The sequence below is a fragment of the Somniosus microcephalus genome, chromosome 8 (assembly GCF_052327205.1).
Source record: "Somniosus microcephalus isolate GS21.2 chromosome 8, FLI_Smic_1.0, whole genome shotgun sequence".
Taxonomy (NCBI): domain Eukaryota; kingdom Metazoa; phylum Chordata; class Chondrichthyes; order Squaliformes; family Somniosidae; genus Somniosus; species Somniosus microcephalus.
The window spans coordinates 32768402-32794778 of NC_140994.1; the positions used below are offsets into that span (position 1 = coordinate 32768402).

General features: G+C 44.2%; 1 protein-coding gene across 6 annotated transcripts in view; it reads left to right on the plus strand.

Annotated features, from left to right (window-relative positions):
* Positions 1 to 26377, plus strand: part of nrap (nebulin-related anchoring protein) — a 106258-nt gene that overhangs the window by 21899 nt on the left and 57982 nt on the right. For 5 of the 6 annotated variants that reach the window (XM_085994469.1, XM_085994470.1, XM_085994473.1 and 2 more), the window contains 2 exons: positions 1160 to 1267; positions 16998 to 17102. In XM_085994469.1, coding sequence (XP_085850595.1) covers positions 1160 to 1267; positions 16998 to 17102 — 213 coding nt within the window. The remainder of the gene's footprint in view (positions 1 to 1159; positions 1268 to 16997; positions 17103 to 26377) is intronic. The other variant, XM_085994472.1, reaches the window with a different exon arrangement.

A 26377-nucleotide genomic window follows, 5' to 3' on the forward strand; every position in this document is an offset into this window, starting at 1 on the left:
AACCAGGGGCCATAAACATAAGATAGTCCCAAATAAATCCAATCGGGAATTCAGGAGAAACTCCTTTACCCAGAGAGTGGTGTGAATGTGTAACTCACTACCACAAGGAGCAGTTGAGGCGAATAACATAGATGCATTTAAGGGGAAGCTAGATAAACACATGAGGGAGAAAGGAATAGAAGGATATGTTGATGGGGTTAGATGAAGAAGGGTGGGAGGAGGCTCGTGTGGAGCATAAACACCGGCATGGACCTGTTAGGTAAGAGATATCGAAGCATACGGTCTCGTACCAGTAGGTTTCGAAACAGCTTCTACCCCCAGGCCATAAGACTCATGAACGAATAATTTATTATTATTTATTACTGTTTTATTTATTACTGTATTTCTATTAGTATTTTTATCATTGCTATGCCATATTTATTCCAATGTTGGGAGGACTCGTAAAAATCAACATTTCATTGTGCAGTACACACGTTTGCTGCATATATGACAAATAAAATTGAATTGAATTGAATTAGGCCGAATGGCCTCTTTCTGTGCTGTATGTAATACTGTGTAATATATAATTGACGTGTATAAATCTGATATTTAAGGCACACCATCTCAAATTACAGTGGAGCCTCTTTTACGTGGATGCCATTTATCCTCCTCCTTGCTCAAATAGCAGAATTTTTCTGAGGACAAAGCCTTGTGTGAGCTATACCTATACAGCTCACTAACATAGGAACAGGAGTAGGCCATTCAGCCCCTCGAGCCTGTTCTGCCATTCAATGAGATCATGGCTGCTCTGCGATCTAACTCCATATACCCGCCTTTGGCCCATATCCCTTAATACCTTTGGTTAACAAAACATATTTACTTCTGTCCGACATAAATAAATCTTGCAGCTCAAGGAAGATTATTTTCAACGTACACTTTTTTTTAAAATTGCTTTTTGCCTTCATGTCTGTGCTAAGGATAATTGTACTTAAAAGTGCATTAGTAATAGTTACAGTAAATTTAGCGTAAGTGGTACTATATCTATACCGTATTTGTTGCATAAACTGATTTCTAAAGATAAAAAGCAAGTAAATAAAGAGCCTGGTAATTTATGCTGATTTAAGTAGTTTGTGATGGAAAAATGAAACAAATGAATTAACTTGTTCTATTTCCTGTGTAGCTCAAGTACAAAGAAACCTACCAAAGCCAAGTGAAAGGCCACTATGAAGGAGTTGGCATGGACAGACGTACACTACATTGTATGAAAGTTGGAAGCTTGGCAAGTGACGTAAGTAGAAATAAAAGTAGCAACGATACAAATACATCTTTAAATTCACTATTGTGGTACTTTTGTCTAGTAACTATTTTTGACTCCAATGAAATGTAAGTAATAGTGTTGATGGTAAGTAGGGCTAATTGGATCCGTTCTATGTTATGTGTGATCTGCTAATGATAACACTCCAAGCCTATGTCAGCAGAGAACTGACCCGACACCAAGCGGCAGGGGATACAATTCATCTACTTAAATGGCTTGTTAAGAGCCAATTTAAGACTATTTTGAGGCTTACTTCAAAGTTTACCATCTCCCCCACGGGTTACCCGCTGTTCGGGGAACACGCCAGCTCAACCTGGCGTGTTTTGAGTCTGCTCTGATGTTTGTGAAAAGCTGACAGCTGCAGAAGTGGTATAAAGGATGCCATGTTGCAGATGGTGAGTTTCAGAGCACAGAAAATGTTGGTTACTGCATTTTTAATACATATAGAGATTTCTTTAGCTTACAAGTTTTTAGATCCAACTGTATGTCCAGTGCCACCTCATTGGGAGAACTATTGACAGATCGCTTCTGAGATCTCACCTGCAGCTGCCATCTATTGCAGCAACATCAGAGTCAATGAAACAATCAGGCCTTGGTCCTCCGAATCCTTCCACGATCAGCCCCAACACCAACATCACCAACCTCATCACCAACCTTCTCCGCCATCACCTGATGCTGCACTGGACACAGGACATCAGTCCTTGACAAAATTGCTGCCTGGAGGCCAGAGATGGCATCACCATGGCCAGATTTTCTTCACTTGACGCTGTAAACCTTGGCCGCCACATGATGCGCCAGGTTGACACCATCCCTCACCAGCACCGTGTCCAAGCCATTCCATGCACACTCATCACTATAGTGGTGCGGGGGGAATAGTTATGACTGAACAATCACTGGAACTCAGTAAGACACTTCTCACTGTGCGCTCAGATCTGTCCAATAAGGGGCACTTTTGGAAAAAGAGATTTCACTGTATGACAACACATTACCAGAAATTTTACATGGACAATGGCTAAACCTCTCAAGTGCTTACCCTTGTGTGTTGTTAGTTGGTATGCTTGCAGTAGGATGAGGGTGATTGTGAGTTGTGGCTAGTGAGATGGGGAAGTGATAAAGTAGATAGAGAGGGTTGGGTGGAGGTGCAAGGTAAGTTGGTGTCCTGGGGAGGTCTCTTCCACCTTTGGAAGGGAAGAGAACCTCCCTGCATGCTGTGACTCCCTCCATAAGCATAAGGAGGGAGTCATTGGAGAGCCTGGGTACAAGTGTTCACCTTTGTGCAGCGATTGTCAGTGTTTGCAGCACCTCAGTGCTGTCAAACACTCACAGAACAACTGTCAAACGCCATGTGGACCTGGTCCCTTTAAGGAAACCAGCTGATGACGCGTCATCAAATGACGTCATCAGCCCCGCTTCCTGTTAATTGGCCAATCAAAGGAAAATCACGTCTGCAGAGCGGATGCAGTTGGGAGCGGGACCGGAACCCGGAAACCAACTGTCCCGCCCCCATCCCGCCTCCTCCATTAAATTTGCGGTGCAGGTGTCTCACGTGATGTGTGAAATATGCATCACACTTGCACTTGAATGGCTCAGATTTCATATCATAAAAGAGAGACAAATCAAACCAGGTAATCAAAGGTGTGAAAAAGTGGGTAGATAAACTTCCATTGAAAAATGGCTGAAGATGTATAAAAAACAACCCATCCTGAATGATGAACCAGGAAAACCTACCAATAAAAAAGGAGAAATAAAAAATAATTTTCTTCACACTTCTGTAATACCTATCAGGAAAGATTGAACAGGCTGGGGCTATTTTTTCTAGAAATGAGAAGTCTGAGTAGTGACCGTTAAGAATATGAAAGGGTTTGATAGGGAAGACGTAGAGAAGATGTTTCCACGTGTGGGTGAGACCAGAACTAGGGGCCATAAATATAAGATAGTCATTAATAAATCCAATCGGGAATTCAGGAGAAACTTCTTTACCCAGAAAGTGGTTAAAATGTGTAACTCACTATCAGAAGGAGTAGTTGAGACGAATAACATTGAGGCATTTAAAGGGAAGCTAGATAAGCATATGAGGAAAAAAGAAATAGGGGTAATAAAAAGGGGGCGCTACCTTCACCGGGGCGCCCCCGGGGCCAATTTTCCCAGGTAGCGCCCGAGAGGGAGGAGGGGCGCTACTGGAAGCGCCCCGTGCCCCTTTTGGGGAGCTGCGAGCCAGTATCATGGCGCTACATGCCGCAGCACCACGCTCTGCGGCACGCCGCGCCGTGGTTCTGCAGGCCTTCCTCCCCTTATTAAAGGGGAGTAGCCTGGCGCAGCGCGTCCCGGCGCCCAGCTAGGCCACCAGGGATCGGGAATGCAGGCAAATGAGTCCGGCACTCAAGGGGATTGCCGGGCTCACGGAGAGCAGCCAGCACCCCACGGGGGTGGGGGCGCTTCACAGGGGCCGGGGACAGCAATGGGGGCAGGTGCTGGCAGGCGGCCAGCATCAAAAATGGCCACCCACCACCTCCCCTTAAACTAGCGCCGCCCCGGCCGTGGGTAGGCCCTCCTGACCCCAGCGGACATAGCGTCCGGCAGTAAGTTGGGGGGGCGCCACCCAATATTACAGCCGGGGCACGAGCGGGGCGCTGCGCACGACGATGACGTCATCACTGGTGGTGCAACACCGTGCGGCACTAACGGTTAGCGCAACCACTAACCTTCCGCTGAATTTCGCGGGAGGTGTTAGCGGTGCCGCGCCCAGGCGCTAGTTGATTTGTGCCCCGTTAGCACCCTCTTTTAGCCCCATAGAATTTTATGTTGATGGGGTTAGATGAGGAAGGGTGGGAGGAGGCTCGTGTGGAGCATAAACACCGGCATGGACCCGTTGGGCCGAATGGCCTGTTTCTGTGCTGTAAATACTTTGTAATACCTTTTAATCTGCCGAAGACCAATTGGCCGCTAACTGACCTTACGAAGGCACAACACAATTACGCCTTGTGACCTTAAAGGGACACACCAAGTTACACACAGCAGAATAAAAGATGGCCCAGATTTTGCGGTGCCAATGACAGTGTTCGCCTTCGTAAGCCCTCAGAATGGCCCCGCAAGTTCCGGGTTTCTGTATGCGCTGTGCATGCGCGAAAACCCGGAACTTGCGATCTGTCAAGTTTCTCCTTGACAGATTGTCCACATGCGCCCCAAAAACACTTTCAGTGGCGCAGAGTTGTGCCATTTGCCCAACCACTGCCCAGTGAATGCCAATGAAACCCGTACGCCTGGGTTTAACAATGATTAAAACATACAAAAACTTTAAAAATTAGTTCATGTAAATTTTGGACCGGATTAAAATGTTTTTATTATTTTTCAAAAAATTACATTTTTAATTTAAATGCTTAATCAAAGGGACCTTTAATTCATTTTGAACATGGGAATATTTATTTTTTTATTGGAATTGTTAATTATTTATTTATTTGGAGAATTCCACTAAGCATATGAGGAATCCCCCTTTCTAATTGGTTGGCCTGGCCCACGTGATCCCAGGGATGTTTGCGATCCGCCTGCGTCCCTGGGATCCGTGGGCCTTTACGCAGGCATACGCCTGGAGGCCCAGGACCCGAATACTCTGAAGCTCCGGAGACACCAGATACTTGCGTATTTTTTCCGGGTCGGAGGCATACTTCTGAGGTACATCGCCGACCATAAATTTCAGCCCATTATGCATTACATGGTATATTGCTCCTGTCCTTATCAAATAGCATGTGTTCCATGAGCAATGAGACTGGAGGTCCACTAGTGAATGCATTTAAAGCCATATGGCACCAAGGAATTTATTTAATGATAGTGTTTCAACATCTAGTATTTATCCCTTTTAAAATGGTAAACCGTTACAATGATTTATGACTAACTTCAATATTAGCTTTATTTGGTTTCTGTCCAATCCTGCTGAGTTAAATAAAAGTTTCGGGGATGGCACTGTCGGGGAAAGCTGGCTTGGGGAAGTTAGCAAGATGAAAGGTGTATAAGAGATAAATCAACATACACTTTTGAAATAAAAGCCACTGAAGCACACAGCAGTAACGACCACCTCTGCTGATATTAATTCAGCTCCCTCAGCCATATGGTTTACAAACTTCTCCAAGTTAATTTATCCTCTTGCCATTGGCACATGTAGTTTAAACTCAAGTGCCTTCACACATAGTTTAAATAAATGTACCTTTATAATAACATTTTCTGATGTCTGTCATATACCTCAAATCGGTCACCTACTGTCAAGGCATGAATCAACTTTCTTTATTTTAAGTGTCTGTGCTTTTCTGCTTTTTAATCAGTTTTTCCACATTTGTTATCCACCAGTCATATTGCGCAAAACTGTTCCCCCATTTCAATTTACTCCTCAATCACACTTGACCAAAAAAATTCTATCGAAAGAAAAGTTCGACCTAATTGCATTCCAACAAAAAAATTCTCTGAAATATAGTTGCCATGATACTTCCCCATGCAGTCCACTATATACTGTTAAAAATAACGTCTCGGATTTTGTGGTCCATGGTGAATGAACAGCACCAGCCGTTCATCACACTTACTCTTGGCCACAGAGTTTATATGGGGTTTTGCACTGGAACTTGGGGTGATTAGAAATCCATTTCTACAGGGGGTCTGGGACCTGTGTGAACAGGGCAAGCAACTGTGTATCTTCATAACCAATCGGATTGCAGAATCGTTAATGAGGCACGCAGAGTCTGAACCAGGAAGTGTCAGTTAGAATAGTTAATTTCAATGCTAAATCATGTACAGAAAAAAGAAATAAAGAGAGGGAAAGAAACTTTTTGATGAAGTAACAGGGGGGATCGATGAAGGGAATGCAATGGATGTTGCCTACATGGATTTTCGGAAGGCGTTTGACAAAGTACCACATAGAAGGCTGGTTAACAAAATTGAGGCTCATGGAATAGGTGGGTCAGTGGCAGCTTGGATAAGGAATTGGCTTAAGGAAAGAAAACAGCGAGTTGTGGTAAGTGGCTGTTTTTCAGACTGGAGGATGGTAGACAGTGGTGTTCCCCAAGGGTCAGTGCTGGGGCCACTGCTTTTTTTGATATATATATATATATAAATGACCTGGATATTGGAATACAAAGTAGAATTTCTAAATTTGCCGATGACACCAAACTTGGGGGTGTGGCAAACAGTGAGGATGATACCAATCGACTGCAACAGGACATAGAAAGGCTAGCAGATTGGGCAGGCAAGTGGCAGATGGAATTTAATACTGAGAAGTGTGAGGTGATGCATTTTGGTAGCAGGAACAGGGAGAGACAATATACACTTAATGGCACAGTTTTAAAGAGTGTGCAGGGACAGAGGGACCTGGGAGTTAATGTGCATAGGTCCCTGAAGGTGGCAGGACATATTGAGAGAATGGTTAGCAAAGCATGTGGGATCTTGGGCTTCATAATTAGAGGTATTGAGTACAAAAGTAGAGAAGTTATGCTGAATCTTTATAAAGCGCTGGTTAGGCCACAACTGGAGTATTGCGTCCAGTTCTGGTCACCACACTTTAGGAAGGATGTGAAGGCCCTTGAGAGGGTGCAGAGGAGATTTACCAGAATGGTTCCGGTGATGGGGGATCTTTGCTACAAGAACAGGTTGGGGAAGCTGGATTTGTTTTCATTAGAGCAAAGGAGGTTGAGGGGTGATTTGATAGAGGTGTATAAGATTATGACGGGTTTGGATAGGCGAGACATGGAAAGGCTGTTCCCACTAGTTGATAGTACAAAGACTAGGGGACACAGATTTAAGGTTTTGGGCAAGAGATACAGGGGGGATGAGAGGAAACACTTTTTTACGCAGTGAGTGGTGAGGACCTGGAACTCGCTGCCGACGGAAGTGGTGGAAGCAGAGACTCAATATTTTCAAGGGGAGACTGGATAGGCACTTGAGGGAAATAAACTTGCAGGGCTACGGGGATAGAGCGGGGGAATGGGACTGACTGGATTGCTCTACAGAGAGCCGGCATGGACTTGATGGGCCGAATGGCCTCCTTCTGTGCTGTTATGTCTCTATGACTATGAAAGATGGGATTAAGAGAGAGAGAGATAAAAGAGACAGAAAGAAAAAGTTTAAAAAAATGATTTAAATGTTTAATTTTTAAAAATCTCCAACAATAATTAAAATCTGAAGGAATGAGACTATACACTTGTAAAAGTTATTTTTCAGTGCCAGGGAGGTTGTTTGGCCATAATTATGACTTACAATGCCGTTCAAAATGTACTTACACTGGAATGGACAAACCCTGACTTTTGCTGGCAAGTTTAGTGGGTATGTATCATGTAAGTACCGCAACTTCACGCCATTTCATGTATGTGAATGCCGAGTCTCTGGGCGAGGTACCGGTGCAGCAAAACTTCTGGAGGAGCAGGGCAGCTCAGATAGCAACTTCCTGATTTCCATGTTTAATTGATTTCCATGATCAGCCATGATCTCATTGACTGGTGGAACAGGCTCAAGGGGATAAATGGCCTACTCCTGTTCCTATGATCCTATCCTAACTGCGCATGTAGGGTCACCAGCAGTTGCTGTCCATCTTACTCTTTAATAATGGCACAGGACTGCACCCAGGTTCTCCCATGACTCCCTCCATATGCTTATGTTTATGGAGGGAGTCACAGCACGCAGGGAGGTCCTCTTCCCTTCCCATGGGTGGAAGAGATCTCCCCAGGAGATCAACACAGCCTGGTTGCACATTGCAGAGGAGGGCACAAGCAGGTATTCGGTAAGGAGGATCTGGGTGCAGTGCTGCAAACATTTCAATGATCTCAGTAGATCACGAAACGTTAGTACAAAGCCACACTCAACCTCATCCTGCTGTGCCTCTTATCACATCCCCATCACTCTGCCTTCCCTACCCTACTCCTGCACATCCTTACTCACACCAACTTACCTTGCACCTCCACCCATCCCTCTCTATTTACATTATCACATCCCCATCTCACTAGTCACCCCTCACACTCACCCTCATCCTAGTGCAATCATACCAACTAACAGCACGCAATGGTAGGCACTTGGGTGTTTTATGCAATGTTCATGTAAAGTTTCTGTTAATGTGGTGTCAAACATTCCAACTTTTATTTTCAACACTTTGCGTTCTTGGACAGAGCTGTGTGCACCCTTGGAAGTGGCTCAGTGAGTTGCAGTGAATGGTGAGGCATAACGGTAAACCCCCGCAATGGTGATGAATGTGAAAGGAATGGCTTGGGCATTGTAGGGATGCTTTATGGTGTTGATGTGGGGTGGTGCCAACCTGGCACATCATGTGGCAGCCAGTGTGTACTGCATCAAGTGAAGTAAATCTGGTTGTAGTGAGGCCATCCCTGGCATCCCGGGCAGCAATGTGGTCGGGTGCTGATCCCCTTTGCAGCACCAGCTGATTGTGGAGTCGGTTGGTGGTGCGGTTGGTGTGCCTGGTGTTGCTGGTGTTGGGTCTGATCGTGGTGGGATTCTGAGGAACAAGGTGAGATAGGTTCAAGGGCACCGATGCTGATGGATTAGATAGCAGGTGAGGTTGAGACGACAGAAGCGATCTGTCAATGGTGAGAGAGGTTGTTCCAAGGAGGTGACACTGGATAGAGAGTTTACTCCAGACACTTGCAGCCTGCATAAAGCTCAATCTGTGTTTGAAATGCATTAAGTAACAGCTTCTAACCTTGTAAAGTGAAGACCCATGAAATGGGAGCTTTTATAGACCATTTACAGCTGTCAAATAAAGAAATCATCACATGCTGACACAACACCCGACCTCCTTACCTGACATGATCCCTGAGCAGCGTAGAAAGCCGTGGAGGATCACGTAAAATTGAAAGGTAGGCATAAAATACTACTTAAGTGGTTCTTAACAATGTGTCTAATGATGTCAGTTGCCTCCCCCGCCGCTTGGTGTCGGGTCTGTTCTGTGATGACAGACCCGATATCTGGGAGACTAGTGTGGAGCGGGTTCCCTACCCTCTGTCAATAAAAAATATTTTCCCAACCGACCCGCCTCCAAATGTCCCTACTGATCCCCTGAAAAATTCTGGCCTTCGTCACTCCCTCCAAATCTCAATTTTAACCTGGTTGCCTCTCATATTCAAGCCTGCTCTCCTCAATTACTTTCAATCTGATCTTGTTCTCAGTATAATCTTCTCCGATGTCCTCTTTCTCCAAGTGCTCTTAGAATCATAGAATCATAGAAAGTTACAGCACGGAAGGAGGCCATTTCGGCCCATCGTGTCCGCGCCGGCCAACAAAGAGCTATCCAGCCCCACTTCCCAGCTCTTGGTCCATAGTCCTGCAGGTTAGAGCATCCCAAGTGCACATCCAAGTACTTTTTAAATGTGGTTAGGGTTCCTGCCTCTACCACCCTTTCAGGCAGTGAGTTCCAGACCCCACAACCCTGTGGGTGAAGAAATTTCCCCTCAAATCCCCTCTAAACCTTCCACCAATTACTTTAAATCTGTGCCCCCTGGTTTTTGACCCCTCTGCTAAGGGAAATAGGTCCTTTCTATCCACTTTAGCCCCTTCATAATTTTATACACCTCAATAAGGTCTCCCCTCAGCCTCCTCTGTTCCAAGGAAAACAGACCCAGCCTATCCAGTCTTTCCTCATAGCTAAGATTCTCTACTCCCGGCAACATCCTTGTAAATCTCCTCTGTACCCTCTCTAGTGTAATCACATCTTTCCTGTAATGTGGTGACCAGAACTGCACGCAGTACTCTAGCTGAGGCCTAACTCGTGTTTTTACAGTTGAAGCATAACCCCCCTGCTCTTGTATTCTATGCTACGGCTAGTAAAGGCAAGCATTTCGTATGTCTTCTTAACCACCTTATCTACCTGGCCTGCTACCTTCAGGGATCTGTGGACATGCACTCCAAGGTCCCTTTGTTCCTCTACACTACTCAGTGTCCTACCATTTAATGTGTGTTCCCTTTCCTTGTTAGCCCTCCCCAAATGCATTACCTCACACTTCTCCGGATTGAATTCCATTTGCCACTGTTCTGCCCACCTGACCAATTTATTGATATCTTCCTGCAGTCTACAGCTTCCTTCTTCAGTATCAACCAAACAGCCGATTTAAGTATCATCTGCAAACTTCTTAATCATACCCCCTATATTCAAGTCAAGATCATTGATATATACCACAAAAAGCAAGGGACCTAGTACTGAGCCCTGCGGAATCCCACTGGAAACCGCCTTCCAGTCACAAAAACACCCATCAACCATTACCCTCTGCTTCCTGCATCCGAACCAGTTTTGAATCCAACTTGACACTTTGCCCTGGATCCCATGGGCTTTTAACTTCGTGACCAGTCTGCCATGTGGAACCTTATCAAAAGCCTTGCTAAAGTCCATATACACTACATCAAACGCACTACCCTCATCTACCCTCCTTGTTACCTCCTCAAAAAATTCAATCAAGTTTGTCAGACACGAGCTTCCCTTAACAAATCCGTGCTGACTATCCTTGATTAATCCATGTCTTTCTAAATGAAGATTTATCTTGTTCTTCAGAATTCTTTCCAATAATTTTCCCACCACCGAGGTTAGGCTGACTGGCCTGTAATTACTCGGTCTATCCTTTTCTCCCTTTTTAAACAAGGGTACCACATTAGCAGCACCACACCTGAAGCCAGAGAGGATTGAAAAATGATGGTCAGGGCCTCTGCTATTTCCTCTTTTGCTTCGCTTAACAGCCTGGGATACATTTCATCCGGGCCTGGGGATTTATCCACTTTTAAAGCTGCTAAACCCCTTAATACTTCCTCTCTCACTATGTTTATTTCATCTAATATTTCACACTCCTCCTCCCTGATAGCAATGTCTGCTTCGCCTCTCTCCTTTGTGAAAACAGACGCAAAGTATTCATTAAGAACCCTACCGACGTCTCCTGCCTCCACACACAGATTACCCTCATGATCTCTAATAGGCCCTACCCTTTCTTTAGTTATCCTCTTACTCTTAATATATTTATAAAACATCTTTGGGTTTTCCTTGATTTTACTTACCAAGAATTTTTCATGCTTTCTCTTTGCTTTCCTAATATCCTTTTTAATTGCACTTCTGCATTTTCTGTACTCCTCTAAAGATTCTGGAGTATTTAGTCCTCGGAATCTGTCATCCCCACCCCCCCCCATTTTTCTCTTTATCCTACCCTGTATGTCTCTAGACATCCGGGGGGCTCTAGATTTGTTTGTCCCACCTTTTTTCTTTAAGGGCACATATTTGGTCTGAACCCTCCGGCTCTCGTCCTTGAATGCCTCCCACTGCTCTGACACTGATTTACCTTCAAGTAGCTGTTTCCAGTCCACTGGCTAAATCCCCTCTGAGCTTAGCAATTCCCCAATTTAGAATTTTTATTCCTTGTCTATCCTTGTCCTTTTCCATAACTACCTTAAATCTAACAGAATTATGGTCACTAGCACCAAAATGCTCCCCCACTGATACGCCTTCTACCTGCCCAGCTTCATTCCCTAAAACTAAGTCCAGAACCGCCCCTCCCTTGTTGGGCTTGCTACATACTGGTTAAAAAAGTTCTCCTGGATGCATTTTAGGAATTCCGCACCCTCTATACCCTTCACACTAATTTTATCCCAGTTAATATTGGGGTAGTTGAAATCCCCTACTATTACTGCCCTATAGTTTTTGCACTTCTCAGAAATTTGTCTACATATTTGCTCTTCTATCTCCCTCTCACTGTTTGGAGGTCTGCAGTACACTCCCAGCAGTGTGATCGCCCCTTTTTGTTTTTCAATTCGACCCATATGGCCTCGTTTGATGATCCCTCCAACATATCATCCCTCCTCACAGCTGTAATAGTTTCTTGAATCAATACCGCAACCCCCCCTCCCTTTTTACCTCCCTCTCTATCCTGTCTGAAAATCCTGTAACCAGGAATGTTGAGCTGCCATACCTGCCCCTCTTTCAGCCACGTCTTTGTTAGTTTTTAATCCCGGCTCTTAATTTAAACCGCCCAAGATAAAGAGAGAAATACTGACCAACCAATCACTTCCCATGCTTTCCTGTGACGTCACTCCTTGTTTTTTGGACTCCTGAATTTTTTCCTCTCTGCTCCGGTTCCCGGCTAGGTCCGCTCCTCCTTGGCTGCTCGCAGTACCATTCCAATTCCCCCAATTCTGGAGCTTCAGCTATACCTGCCTCAGTACCATATTCTACACCACTTCTGGACCTTGATCCTTGATGCCTTTCCTCCCTTTCTTAAAAATATGGTGGGCAGATTGATTGCTTTAGTTAAGACTAAAGATCCTGTAATCACACCGTAAGATAGCAGTAGATGAAAGTTTCCATTTTGGTCGCAATCAGCGATTCCAGCGCAAATTGCGGTCATTTTGTAAAGTGCTTTCTCCCCCCAAGCATACTGCCTAACGCAAAATCTACCATGAACCAGTGCAATCGGACAGGGTTTCAAAACGCATTAAAAAAAAAATTTGCTTTAAAAAATATTCCTTGATGTTTTTGGTAACTTGGTGCAGTTTGATTAATACAGCTGAAAATGGGTTTATCACCAAAAATAAGCATTTTAAATCAGTGTCAATCCACCACCTGTGGGTAACCCGATTTTAAATGACTGAAAATTAGTTAAAAAAAAAAATACAAAATTATTTTCTACGTAGTTAGATTGGGGTACAGTAGTAAATTAAAAAAAAAAAACTCAAAACATTTCTGTTAGTGTCCTTGTGCACAAAAGTTCCAGCTTAATTTTTGGAGCCTCCTCGAAGGCCTGCAAATGAGCGCAATTAGCAGAAACTCCCAATGGTGATTAATTCATCCCGGGGGCGTGGCCAGTTCTGTGGGCGGGGCCTGCTTCTAGCACAATGTTTTTAAAACGAGCGCAAAAATCGTGAAAGCTCGAGTTGCGTTGAATGCAATTTGTGCTTAAAATACCGCGATCTTTTGCGCCGATTACGCCGATATCGGGCGAATTTTTCCAGAAAAACCAGTGCAATCGAGCGGAAGCTCCAGGCCTGAAATTCATTTGAAATTCCTCTCTCCACTATTTTAGTAACCCTTAACGTTTCTGCTGAAACAACAGAGTTTTAGGCTAATACATTGTGTACATCTGCGACTATCTCACAGTGTAATATCAGTAGCAAAGGAATTTAATCACAATTTACCTTGTTAATGGAGATATATGGGCCCAGAAATTTGGGTCCCAACGCGTGAGTACGCACGGGGTACTCACCTGTACGCCCAATGAAAGTGCCAGTTTTGTGTATGCACTGCGCATGCGCGGGAAACCGGCACTTCCATTCCCCTGAAAGAAGGGGTTGACAGGTGGAACGCGTGCGCCGGAGAGGCAGCGCGTGCGCATCGAACTTACATTTTTTTTGCAGGTTTCTCCGGGAGGGTAAGTCTCCAGCAGTTACACTTTTAAAAAGCAGGTGCAAGGCCTGCTATTAACAAGGTAAGTGGTGAATTAATTAAAATTAAAACATTTTTTCCACAGGTTTATTATTTTTAAATACTTTAAAGAAAGGTAAGTTTATTTTTAGCCCCGTTAGAAAATGTAATTAATTTTTTCAAAAATTAAAATGATTGTTTAAAATAGTTATTTCATGTAATTTATAGTTATTTTAAAAATGTGATGTTTTAAAAAAAAATTATTTGAAGTTTTAGTGATGTTTTGGGGCTTATAGTATTTATAGATTTGACAGTTCTTCCTGTCAAACTTATGAATGAAGCATTCCCTGCTACCATTGGCTCTCCATGGCCCACATGATCCCAGGGGACGCTTTGAACTAACTGCGCCCCTGGGATACGCAAGCACTGCGTGCCGGCAGTTGGAGCAGGCCCAAGATCGGAATCCCACGCGGGCCCACTGCTCAACGGCCGGCATGCTAGGTAAGTACAGGTCGGGGGGCTTGCACCCGTGGGAAGCCCCGACCCGAATTTCTGGGCCCATATTTAAACATATGTGTACAGGCTGTTAAAGGCATAAAAAGTAAATGCCATTTTTCATAAGTAAATAAGTTTTGAAGCAGTAAAAGGAATCATGAAAGAAGCATAATTACATTGAGTAGAACAGTAAACTGATGAAAATATCAGAGAAGATAAAAATGTTAAAAATAAATTGATATGGAGAGAGAAAAAAGAAATACTTTGGAGATAAGATAGGACATTATTTTTAAGTGATTTTTAAAAAAATCAGTGAAACACAAAGTTATGAACAAAAGGACTTTGCCTGAGATGTTCTGATGTTTTCTTTGCATTTTCAGTGTGCTGCCAGTTCTGCCCACTGTCAGCTTGTCCCGTGTCATTTGTCTTTTTTCAGTGGGATGCCTGCCCTTTGTCAGGGATTCAGGTGGGGCAGGGGCAGAAAATGGCTGTGACAGGCATCAGAGGCCTGCTCGAGAGTTGTGTGAATGGCAGCCCATGTGCTGGCTGAAGAACAGTAACACTTTTTACATTTCTTTAATAAATAAAAAATGTCAGAGCCTATGCAATGAATCACCCTATGATTGTTTGCATTGGTTTTCCGGGTCTTTAAAATTCAAATCCCCCCCCCACCCCATCACTGGATTGTTGAGGACGGACAGGTATCCATTGTTGCTATGGTGCCAATGATGAGAACTACAGGGTATGACGTATTCCTGCCATTTGTGTGTCATTATAATACACCCACCCGTATTATACACCCAAAGTCAATTCTGGCAGAAAATGTTGGAAGTGGTGGGGTGAGCGGGGACCTGGCGGAGAGGCTTCTGAAGAATTTTGAGCTGCATGCTGGAATTGTCATTGCCAGGTGAGCAACTGATGAGTCTCTAGTGGAAAATTATGCCTATTAAACTTAATGATAATTCTTCATCACTATTAATGGCCCAGAATTTGCAGTGGGTAATAACAGCGAATGAAGAGAACTAAAGAGAGGGAAAGAAAGATTGGATTAAGAGAGAGAAATAAAGAGACAGGAAGGAGAAGTGAGAAAAAAATATAAATGTTGACATTTAAAAAAATCTCCAACAACAATTCACTACATGCAGGAATGAGACACCACACTTTTAAATGTTCATTTCTGGGCCAGAGAGGTTGATTGGCAGTCATTAACAATTATCACGTTGTTAAAAGGGCACTTACACTATTAATTACTAGACTTATCATTCTGTGGTGATTTTAATGGGCAATTAATGCACAAATACAGCAACTTCATGAAACTGACGGGGAGGTTAAGGGCGAGATGCCGTTTTCACGAAGCTAACGGCGGAGCGGTGCAAATTGTCCAGCAACTTGTGGCGATTCGCAATTCAAAGGGTATCTCTTCCTTGCCACAGGCTGCTGGCTGATTTGCACATTAATAACAGTGTGCGTTATTCACACGCTGTTATTTTTTCAGCAAATTCCGGCCCCATAATTTTCTGTGAAGTGCTAAAAGCACACATTGCCAACAAGAATATGAGAATTTTTGATGCGTAGGTTATCAAAATGAACACAACGTTTTCCCAGTGCCACAGACCTGGGATGGTTTTAGGTTTGAGCCCAGTTTTGGACAGTTGCCATTTGGTTGAATGGAACGGTTCTCACTCGTGCCTGGGATGTCTTCCAGAAGTGTGGAGGGAAAATCAAAATGGAGAATTATCCCTGGGCAGTTCCCTGCACTTCTCGGTGGCTGGCTAGTGGTGGGCTGTGTGTGTCTGTCTTCTCAGCTGAGAGAATTAGGCTAGGCAGACCAAGGGAAGGGGATAAAAATACAAAACAGGGGAAACTTACTCCAAGTACACCCATTAAAAAGTAAAAAGAAAGTCTGAATTTATCTTAAATATAATTTGTATAAAAGAATGAATGCAATGGTCCAGGTTTTGCTGGAGTGAGGCCCCGTTACTTAGATTTGTTTCTGGCCATAAAGTTGCTAGAAGTGCGAGCTGATAACGGCGTAGTGAGGACAACAGGGCATCTGGGACCTTGGTGAACAACGGGACAGTGAACCTCCTTAACCAATGAGATTGAAGGATTGAGAAATAAGCAAAATGTGCCTCTTTGGCTATTACCTTATTTATATTATTATCTATGATCAGATTGTGAGCATTTTATGATGTTCAGGTGACTGAGCAAAATTACACGGCTGTGGCACAACCTGGTCTCTTGTGGCATATAATGTGAGAATAAACAGTGGCACACTTGATAGAGGCCAGTAGACTTAGCCACAGACTCGTGTTTCACTGAATATATGTAGATACGTATTGATATTCAGCTCATGTCCCTGACAGACACCTGACTCAGAAGGCGAGTACATTTTTAGTTTTGAAAATGTTGTTACAGGAAACTTTGTGATATCCGGCACCGACGGGACCGGCGTGTTGCCGATCTATTAAAACTGCCCGACATACAAAGTTAATGTTGAAGCATACGGAGGTTTTCATCTCCGTATCTGACAACAAACACTGTTGATTAGCAACAGCTTCTAAAGAGTCGGCTGCAGCTGCAAGCGTCTCTAACTGTAGCTGTTGCTATAGCTACAGACCTTGCAGTGCCTGACTGGGGAAAAAAAAGAACGAGATCTAAAAAACCTTATAGAAAATGGCTCCTGATTTTTGCCGTTAGATCGAGTATTCCGGACATACAACCTCCGGATAAACCAAAGTTTCCTGTACATCAGTAATTTTAACTGCTGACTTTGTAAGAATTAATGTTTAATGTCAAAATACTGACTTTGAAATATTTCCTTGTGTTTTTTAGAGGAAGTACAAAGGTGACGTGGAGGGGGACAAAATGCTTTGCTTTTACCCAGCTGATATTACACCTTCATATGAGACACTGAAGAAACTAGTCCCATTAAAAGATGTAAGACTGTAAAGACACTTGCATAATTCTTCCTCTATTTTTCTCCTCGCTATCCCACTCTCCCTAAGGTACTGGTTCTTGCTAGGGCATGGTTCCAACTGCCCTTTGCTACTTCTCCCAGGTGGTTTGTGATGTAAGAAAAAGGAGACTTACCATCAAGTAACTTTAAAGTAAGCTTTAAGTAACTTATAAACACACTATATACACAAGAGAGGTCTTTACCATGCCTCTGGTAGAAGCCTCTTACAATACTGAACAGACCAGTATTTATACCAGTCCAACAGGAAGTGACATATGACAGGAAGTGAGGTATGTACACAGTTCATAGTTCACAGGAAGTGATGACATAACTTCCCGGATGTTATCATTTTTATCACATTCTTCCCTCCTGCAGGATTAGGAGGCTGTGGTCTACCTTTTGGTCCGCAGCCGCCGAACAAGGAAGAGTCGCACCCGTTTGGATTCCCGTCGTAGAGGGTCGCTGGTCCGCTTACATGCGGTTGGCCATTGGTCAGAGTCTGTGTGGCCTGGATTGCCCTGTGAAGGGTCGGGGAGATCATGGCTTCGAGTACGAGCCCCAATAGGTTCAAAGTCGGACTGCCTCTGTTCAGAGGGAGGTGCAGAGCTGGTCTGTGGCGGATCAGTACTTTCATGCGCGGTACTGGGAGGGTCGCAACCTTGAGCACGGGGTTCTACCGGCACCAAGCTAGTTGGTGTCCGATCAGGATCCTGGAGAGGGGTACCCGATAGGTCCCAAGAGTTTCCTGGAAAAATGCCATCACCCGATGTCCCACTAGGTCCTGGTGGGCAGGGAGCCAGATCCCGTAATGATACGGTAGATTCTCGGCCGTCGGAATATCGTATGTTTGCATAGGTGGGGTTGGCATCGGTTAGTTCGACCTCGTCTACGAGAGGGTCATTTTTAGACGTCCGAACGTATCTTCGGAGTAATACAGGTCCAGGAGTAGTTAGCCATGACGGGAGTGATGTCCCATGAGATGAGCGACGCTGGAATCCAAAGAACCGCTCATGAGGTGTAGTATTTGTGGCTGTAGAAAGCAGGGACCGTATAGAGTGCAATGCATCCGGAAGCACTGTTTCCCATTGCTGGTCTGGTAGGCCCCGAGATCTTAAAGCGAGACGTACGGAATTCCAGATGATACCGTTATACCTCTCTACCTGCCCATTTCCGATGGGATGGTATGGTGTTGTTTTGCTTGTAGCAATTCCCCGTTCTGAGAGGTAGTCCTTGAGTTCCCTTGACATAAAGGATGGACCCCGATCTGAGTGAATATAAGCCGGCATGCCACAGAGAGAAAATACCTGCTCAAGGCAGCAGATTACTGTGGACGCCAGCATATTGGAGCAGGGGAAGGCAAACGGAAAACGTGAATATTCGTCGATCATGGTGAGCAAATATGTGTTCCGAGTTGAAGAGGGCACTGGGCCCTTAAAATCGATGCTAAGTCGTTGCATCGGTTGGGTTGCATGTATGAGTATACCATCTGAGGGGCGGAAGAACTGAGGTTTTAATTCCGCACAAAGCCGGCATTCTGAGCATATTTTCTTTACATCTCCAGTGGAAAAAGGGAGATTCCGTGATCGTACGAAATGTAGCATGCGCGTAACGCCAGGATGACACAAACCATTGTGGACATCCATGAGAGTGGAGGATGACATAGTGGAGCAGAATGCCCGCGTGAGGGTGTCCGGGGCCACATTCTCCTTGCCAGGCCGATAGAGAATGGTATAACCAAAAGAGGCCAGTTCCATCCTCCAAAGTTGTATTTTATTATTCTTAATTTTGGTTCGTTTTCGATTATCGAGCATGAAGGCGACTGATCGTTGGTCCGTGATCAATGTAAAGTGCTGGCGAGCTAGAAAATGGTTCCACTTCCGTACTGCCTCTATGATGGCTGTGGCTTCTTTCTCAACCGGAGGATAATGTAGCTCGGCACCTTGTAAGGTCCTGGACATAAATGCTACAGGACGACCTTCCTGATTCAGAGTAGCCGAGATCGCCACCTCCGAGGCATCACATTCAACCACGAAAGGGAGATTCTCATCAATGGAGTGAAGAGCCGCTTTCTCCAACTGTTTTTTGAGAAGGTTAAAGGCTGCAACAACCGCTGTTCCCAGTGGAAATGATCTAGCATGCAGCAAGGGTTGGATTTCGTCCGAAAAATGAGGAATCCATTTAGCGTAGTATGCAAACAGACCGAGAGCCCGACGTAAAGAAGCCGGATTCTTAGGTGACGGGAGCTCTTGGAGCGGGCGAAGTCTTTCTGGGTCTGGCTTAATGATACCATTGCCTACGCAGTAGCCAAGGATGTTGATGGTCGGTTGCGACTCAACAGATTTGGATTCATTCAGGGTCAAATTACGGCGATGGAGGGCATCCCGAAATTTTTGGAGGTTGGAGTCGTGTTCCTGTTGATCGTGACCTGCAATGGTAATGTTATCAAGATAGGGAAAAGTGTCCCTTAGGTTTTCCTGCTTAACCAGGCCATCCATTGCCCGTTGAAAGACAGCCACTCCATTAGTAACCCCGAATGGGAGGCGACGAAATTGGTACAGCCGTCCATTAGCCTCAAAGGCTGTGTACTGCTTATCTGAGACCTTCAAGGGTAACTGATGATAGGCACTTTTTAAATCGTAAGTTGAGAACACTTTGTATTCGGCCAGTTTATTAACCATATCATCAATGCGTGGCAATGGGTAGGCGTCCAAGTCGGTATATTGATTGATGGTTTGCGAATAATCGATGCATAGTCGCTGTTTGTGAGGTTTTAGAGGGTTCTTGACAATGACGACTTGAGCCCGCCAGGGCGACGAACATGGTTCAATGATATCCTCTGCTAGAAGTCGAGAGATTTCAGCCGCAATAAAAGATTGGTCTTCCTGATTAAAACGCCGCGATTTCGTTATTATCGGTTGGCATTGAGGCGGAATACTGGCAAATAATGAGGGTTCATCAAGTGAAGCTGCTGATAATGCACAAAATGGTAATTTAGATGGTATATTAGAAATAGTAAGTCCGGGTTTGGATCCACCAAACTCAATGGTGAGTTTCTTATGCTGTTTTTGGAAGTCCAGCCCTAAGAGGAGATCACTACATAAGTCTTTGAGCACCGAAAGTCGGGTGGAGGGATACATACGACCATGAAGTGTCATATCAACAACACAAAAGCCGGAGATTCTGGTATTAAGTGATGACTGGGCCATCGCAATTGCCTGGTCCGATGGGAAGACATGTAGTTTCAATTTCGCAACAATCTGTTCCTTAATGAAACTATCAGTACTTCCTGAGTCAATTAAGGCATCCAAGGTATGCCCTTTAATTGAAATTTTTGTGGCTGCCTGAGACAGGTTCTGTGGGCAAGCAGCTGTAATTGGTGTCGTTGCACAGAGAGTGGCTAAAACTCTCGGTGTGCTTCTTCGGGAGAGAGCTCGAGAGGAAGCTTGATAGGTCCTAGCTGGAGCATCTTGATAGGCCCTAATTGGGGCAGTTCGGTAGGCCTTAGCTGGATTGGCCCTCGTAGAGGCCCTTGATAGGCAAACTTTAGCAAAGTGTCCTTTTTTCCCGCAATAACTGCAGATTGCATTGCGAGCAGGGCAGGTTTTCCTAGGGTGAAAAGCATCTCCACAAAAGAAGCATTCCTTCCTAGATTGCCAAGAGGCTGCTAAAGTGGGGTCGTCCTCCTCTTCTTCATCAGAATTATCAGAATTAGATTCCCCCATGATAGGGTTCACCTGAGACCGCTTGAATTGTCTGGTTGCAGCTACAGCAGCAGATCGAGATCTGGGCAGCTGATAGAGGTCTGCATTTCTCTTTGCCAAATCCAGTGAACAAGCTAGGTCAAAAGCTTTTTGTAGCTCGTGTTTTACTTTCTAGTAGACGCTGGCGTATAAATGGAGAGGCAATCCCGCAGATGAAAGCATCACGAATCATTTCTTGGCGGTACAGCTCAGCTGAGGCTGCCTGAAAGTTACAATCTACGCTGAGCCTGCGAAGTTCTTGCAGGAATTCGTCAATTGATTCCCCTGGCCCTTGTCGGGCTGTGGCCAGTAGATGTCTAGCATAGACCTCATTTGGGGTCTTCGCATACAGTTTCTTAAGTGCCCGAATCACCTCTTCGTAACTATCCCAGTCATCAACATATTCGAACACTTTTGGGGTCACATAATTGACAAGTATCTTCAATTTAGCAGGAGCATCCGCTTTACATTCATCCAGAAAATTCTCAAAAGTACGATACCAATGCTTCCACACCCTGCCAGCTGCTGGTGTATTCGGGTCCAAGTCCAGACGAATAGGTCTAAGGATTTTCTCCATGATGGGTGGTTCCCTGGATCCTTAACTTCCGAGTTTGTCTGAAGGTCTAGTATTTGTCAGTGTAAATACTAAGTTACTTAAATTGATGTAAGAAAAAGGAGACTTACCATCAAGTAACTTTAAAGTAAGCTTTAAGTAACTTATAAACACACTATATACACAAGAGAGGTCTTTACCATGCCTCTGGTAGAAGCCTCTTACAATACTGAACAGACCAGTATTTATACCAGTCCAACAGGAAGTGACATATGACAGGAAGTGAGGTATGTACACAGTTCATAGTTCATAGTTCACAGGAAGTGATGACATAACTTCCCGGATGTTATCATTTTTATCACAGTTTGCTCTTCAAGAGCGGGCCTAGACAATTATTTTCATCAGACTATTTTAGCCGTAAAGGACATCACCGGCTAACAAACTGCGGATTGAACCAGGCACCTTCAGGCCTGTATGGTTCAGTACTGCACCCTGAATTGCAGTAATCCGCAAGCTATTGGGGATGATGTTTATAGTGGCATAAGCTTACATATTTAAACAAATATGAAGTAGTTTAAACAAACTGCAGAGGAAATGAAGAACTTCAGTGCAGTACGGGGAAGCTGCACTGTTCAACGTGTTGCCTTTTAGATGAGATGTGAAACCGAGGCCCTGTCTGCCTGTTCTGGTGGATGTAAAAGATCCCATGGCACTTTTCGAAGACCAGGAGAGTTCTCCCGGTGTCCTGGCCAAAGTTTATCTCTCAAACAACATCACTAAAGCAGATTATCTGGTCAGTTATCACATAACATGCTGCAGGATATTCTGGAGGGGGAGGGTGAACAACCAGTTGTCGTGGTGCATATAGGTACCAACGATATAGGTAAAAAACAGGATGAGGTCCTAAAAGCTGAATATAGGGAGTTAGGAGGTAAATTAAAAAATAGGACCTCAAAAGTAGTAATCTCAGGATTGCTACCAGTGCCACGTGCTAGTCAGAGTAGAAATAGAAGGATATTTCAGATGAATACGTGGCTAGAGGAATGGTGCAAGGGGGAGGGATTCAAATTCCTGGGATATTGGAACCAGTTCTGGGGAGGTGGGACCAGTACAAACTGGACGGTTTGCACCTGGGCGGGACCGGGACCGATGTCTTAGGGGGAGTGTTTGCTAGTGCTGTTGGGGAGGGTTTAAACTAAAATGGCATGGGGTTGGGAACCTGTGCAGCGAGACAGAGGAAAGGGAAGCAAGGATAGAAACAAAAGACAGGAAGGAGAAAAGCAAAAGTGGAAGGCAGAGAAATCAAGGGTCACAGGGCCACAGTAAATAATAATTCTAAAAGGAGTAAGAGTGTTAAAAAAAACAAGCCTGAAGGCTTTGTGTCTTAATGCGAGGAGCATTCGTAATAAGGTGGATGAATTAGCTGCGCAAATAGATGTAAACGGATTTGATGTAATTGGAATTATGGAGACATGGCTTCAGGGTGACCAAGGCTGGGAATTCAACATCCAGAGGTATTCAATATTCAGGAAGGACAGGCAAAAAGGAAAAGGAGGTGGGGTAGCATTGCTGGTTAAAGAGGAGATTAACACAATAGTACGGAAGGATATTAGCTCTGATGATGTGGAATCTGTATGGGTAGAGCTGAGAAATACCAAGGGGCAGAAAACGTTAGTGGGAGTTGTATACAGACCCCCAAACAGTAATGCTGAGGTTGGGGATGGCATTAAATGGGAAATTAGAGACGCGTGCAATAAGGGCACAGTAGTTATCATGGGTGACTTTAATCTACATATAGATTGGGCTAACCAAATTAGTAACAATACTGTGGAGGAGGAATTCCTGGATTGTATACGGGATGGTTTCCTGGACCAATATGTCGAGGAACCAACTAGAGATCAGGCCATCTTAGACTGGGTATTATGTAATGAGAAAGGATTAATTAGCAATGTTGTTGTGCGAGGCCCCTTGGGGAAGAGCGATCATAATATGATAGAATTCTTCATTAAGATGGAGAGTGAAGTAGTTGACTCCGAGACTAGGGTCCTGAATTTAAATAAAGGAAACTACGATGGTATGATGCGCAAGTTGGCTAGGATGGATTGGGGAACGTTACTTAAAGGGTTGACGGTGGATAGGCAATGGCAAACATTTAAAGATCGCATGGATGAACTACAGAATTTGTTCATCCCTGTTTGGCATAAAAATAAAACAAAAAAGGTGACTCAACCATGGCTAACAAGGGAAGTTAGTGATAGCATAAGATCCAAGGAGAGGACATATAAATTGGCCGGAAAAAGCAGCAAACCTGAGGATTGGGAGCAGTTTAGGATTCAGCAAAGGAGGACAAAGGGATTAATTAAGAGGGGGAAAATAGAATGAGAGTAAGCTTGCAGGGAACATAAAAACTGACTGTAAAAGCTTCTATAGATATGTGAAGAGAAAAAGATTGGTGAAGTCAAGCGTAGGTCCCTTGCAGTTAGATTCAGGGGAATTTATAATGGGGAACAAAGAAATGGCAGACCAATTAAATACATATTTTGGTTCTGTCTTCACAAAGGAGGACACAAATAACCTTCCAGAGATGTTGGGGAACATAGGGTCGAATGAGAGGGAGGAATTGAATGAAATCAGTATTTGTAGGGAAATGGTGTTAGGAAAATTGATGGCATTGAAGGCCGATAAATCCCCAGGGCCTGATAATCTACATCCTAGGGTACTTAAGGAAGTGGCCCTAGAAATAGCAGATGCATTGCTGGTCTTCTTCCAAAATTGTATAGACTCTGTAATAGTTTTCATGGATTGGAGGGTAGCTAATGTAACCCCATTATTTAAAAAAGGTGGTAGAGAGAAAACCGGGAATTATAGACCAGTAAGCCTGACATCGGTAATGGGGAAAATGCTAGAGTCCATTGTAAAAGATGTAATAGCAGAGCACTTGGAAAACAGTGACAGGATCGGACAAAGTCAACATGGATTTACAAAAGGTAAATCATGCTGGACTAATCTACTGGAATTTTTTGAGGATGTAACTGGTAAAATAGATAAGGGAGAACCGGTGGATGTGGTGTATTTGGACTTTCAGAAGGCTTTCGATAAGGTCCCGCATAAGAGATTGGCGTGCAAAGTTAAAGCACATGGGATTGGGGGTAAGGTACTGACTTGGATAGAGAACTGTTTGGCAGACGGAAAGCAAAGAGTTGGAATAAACGGGTCTTTTTCCGAATGGCAGGCAGTGACTAGTGGGGTACCGCAGGGATCGGTGCTTGGACCCCAGCTATTCACAATATATATTAATGATCTAGACGAAGAAACTAGATGTAATATCTCCAAGTTTGCAGACGACACAAAGCTGGGTGGGCGTGTGTGCTGTGAGGAGGATGCAGAGAAACTCCAGTATGATTTGGACAGGTTGGGTGATTGGGCAGATGCATGGCAGATGCACTATAATGTGGATAAATGCGAGGTTATCCACTTTGGTGGCAAAAACAGGAAGACAGATTATTATCTGAACGGCAATAGATTGGGAAAAGGGGAAGTGCAACGAGACCTGGGTGTCCTTGTGCACCAGTCGCTGAAGGTAAGCATGCAGGTGCAGCATGCGGTTAAGAAGGCAAATGGTATGTTGGCCTTCATAACGAGAGGATTCGAGTACTGGAGCAAGGATGTCTTGCTGCAGTTGTACAGGGCCTTGGTGAGACCACACCTTGAGTATTGTGTGCAGTTTTGGTCGCCTTATCTGAGGAAGGATGTTCTTGCCATGGAGGGAGTGCAGCGAAGATTCACCAGACTGATACCTGGGATGGCAGGAATGACGTATGAAGAGAGATTGGGTCGATTAGGCTTATATTCGCTAGCATTTAGAAGAATGAGAGGGGATCTCATTGAAACTTATAAAATTCTAACAGTACTAGCCAGACTAGATGCAGGAAGGATGTTCCCAATGGCGGGGGAGTCCAGAACCAGGGGTCACAGTCTAAGGATAAGGGGTAAGCCATTTAGGACTGAGATGAGGAGGAATTTCTTCACCCAGAGAGTGGTGAACCTGTGGAATTCTCTACCACAGAAGGCAGTTGAGGCTGACTTATTAAATACATTCAAGAAGGAGTTAGATATATTTCTTAAGGCTAAAGGGAAGAAGGGATATGGGGAGAAAGCAGGGACAGGGTACTGAATTTGGATGATCAGCCATGATCTCATTAAATGGCGGAACAGGCTCAAGGGGCCGAATGGCCTACTCCTGCTCCTATCTTCTATGTTTCTATTGCTGTTTGTGGGACTTGCTGTGTGCAAATTGGCTGCTGCGTTTCCCTACAATACAACAGTGACAACATTTCAAAAGTATTTCTTTGGCTGTGAAGCACTTTGGGACGTCCAGTAGATGGGAAAGGTGCTATATAAATTCAAGTTGTTTTTTGTTCTTTTACTATGGTTTGTGACAAAGAATTCCACATTTTAACCACTTTCTTTGGAAAGAAATAACCTTGTTGGATAATTTGTGTGTTTTTCCCTTTACTGTGGTATCAAAATGTTTACATGGAAAACAGTAGGATATTTTGGATTAGGATGCTCTATTTACAGATGAATACAGATTAGGTAAAGGTAGCAAAACCACAGGAATGTGGGGGTGGGAAGGTATCCATCTGAATGTGGTTAACGTAGTGAGTGGCATGCCACAGGGATGCAATGTATTTTTGGCAGTCTGCAATGCTCTTAACTTTTAAACAGAAGAGGCGGACTATTACAAAGTCACCTTGTTAATCTAGCTTCAGAATGGGCTGCGGCCCAGCCATTGTTCTTCTTGTACTTAGTTGTTAAATTGGGGATAACCAGACACAGCATTGTCTCAAGAAACACAGTAAGATTTAAAATCAAGAATGAACAATATATTGACCTAAAGGGGGCTTTTTGAACTCTTATCTGATCTCTCTCGTGAGGCTGCAGATTCGTGGTGTACTTGTTT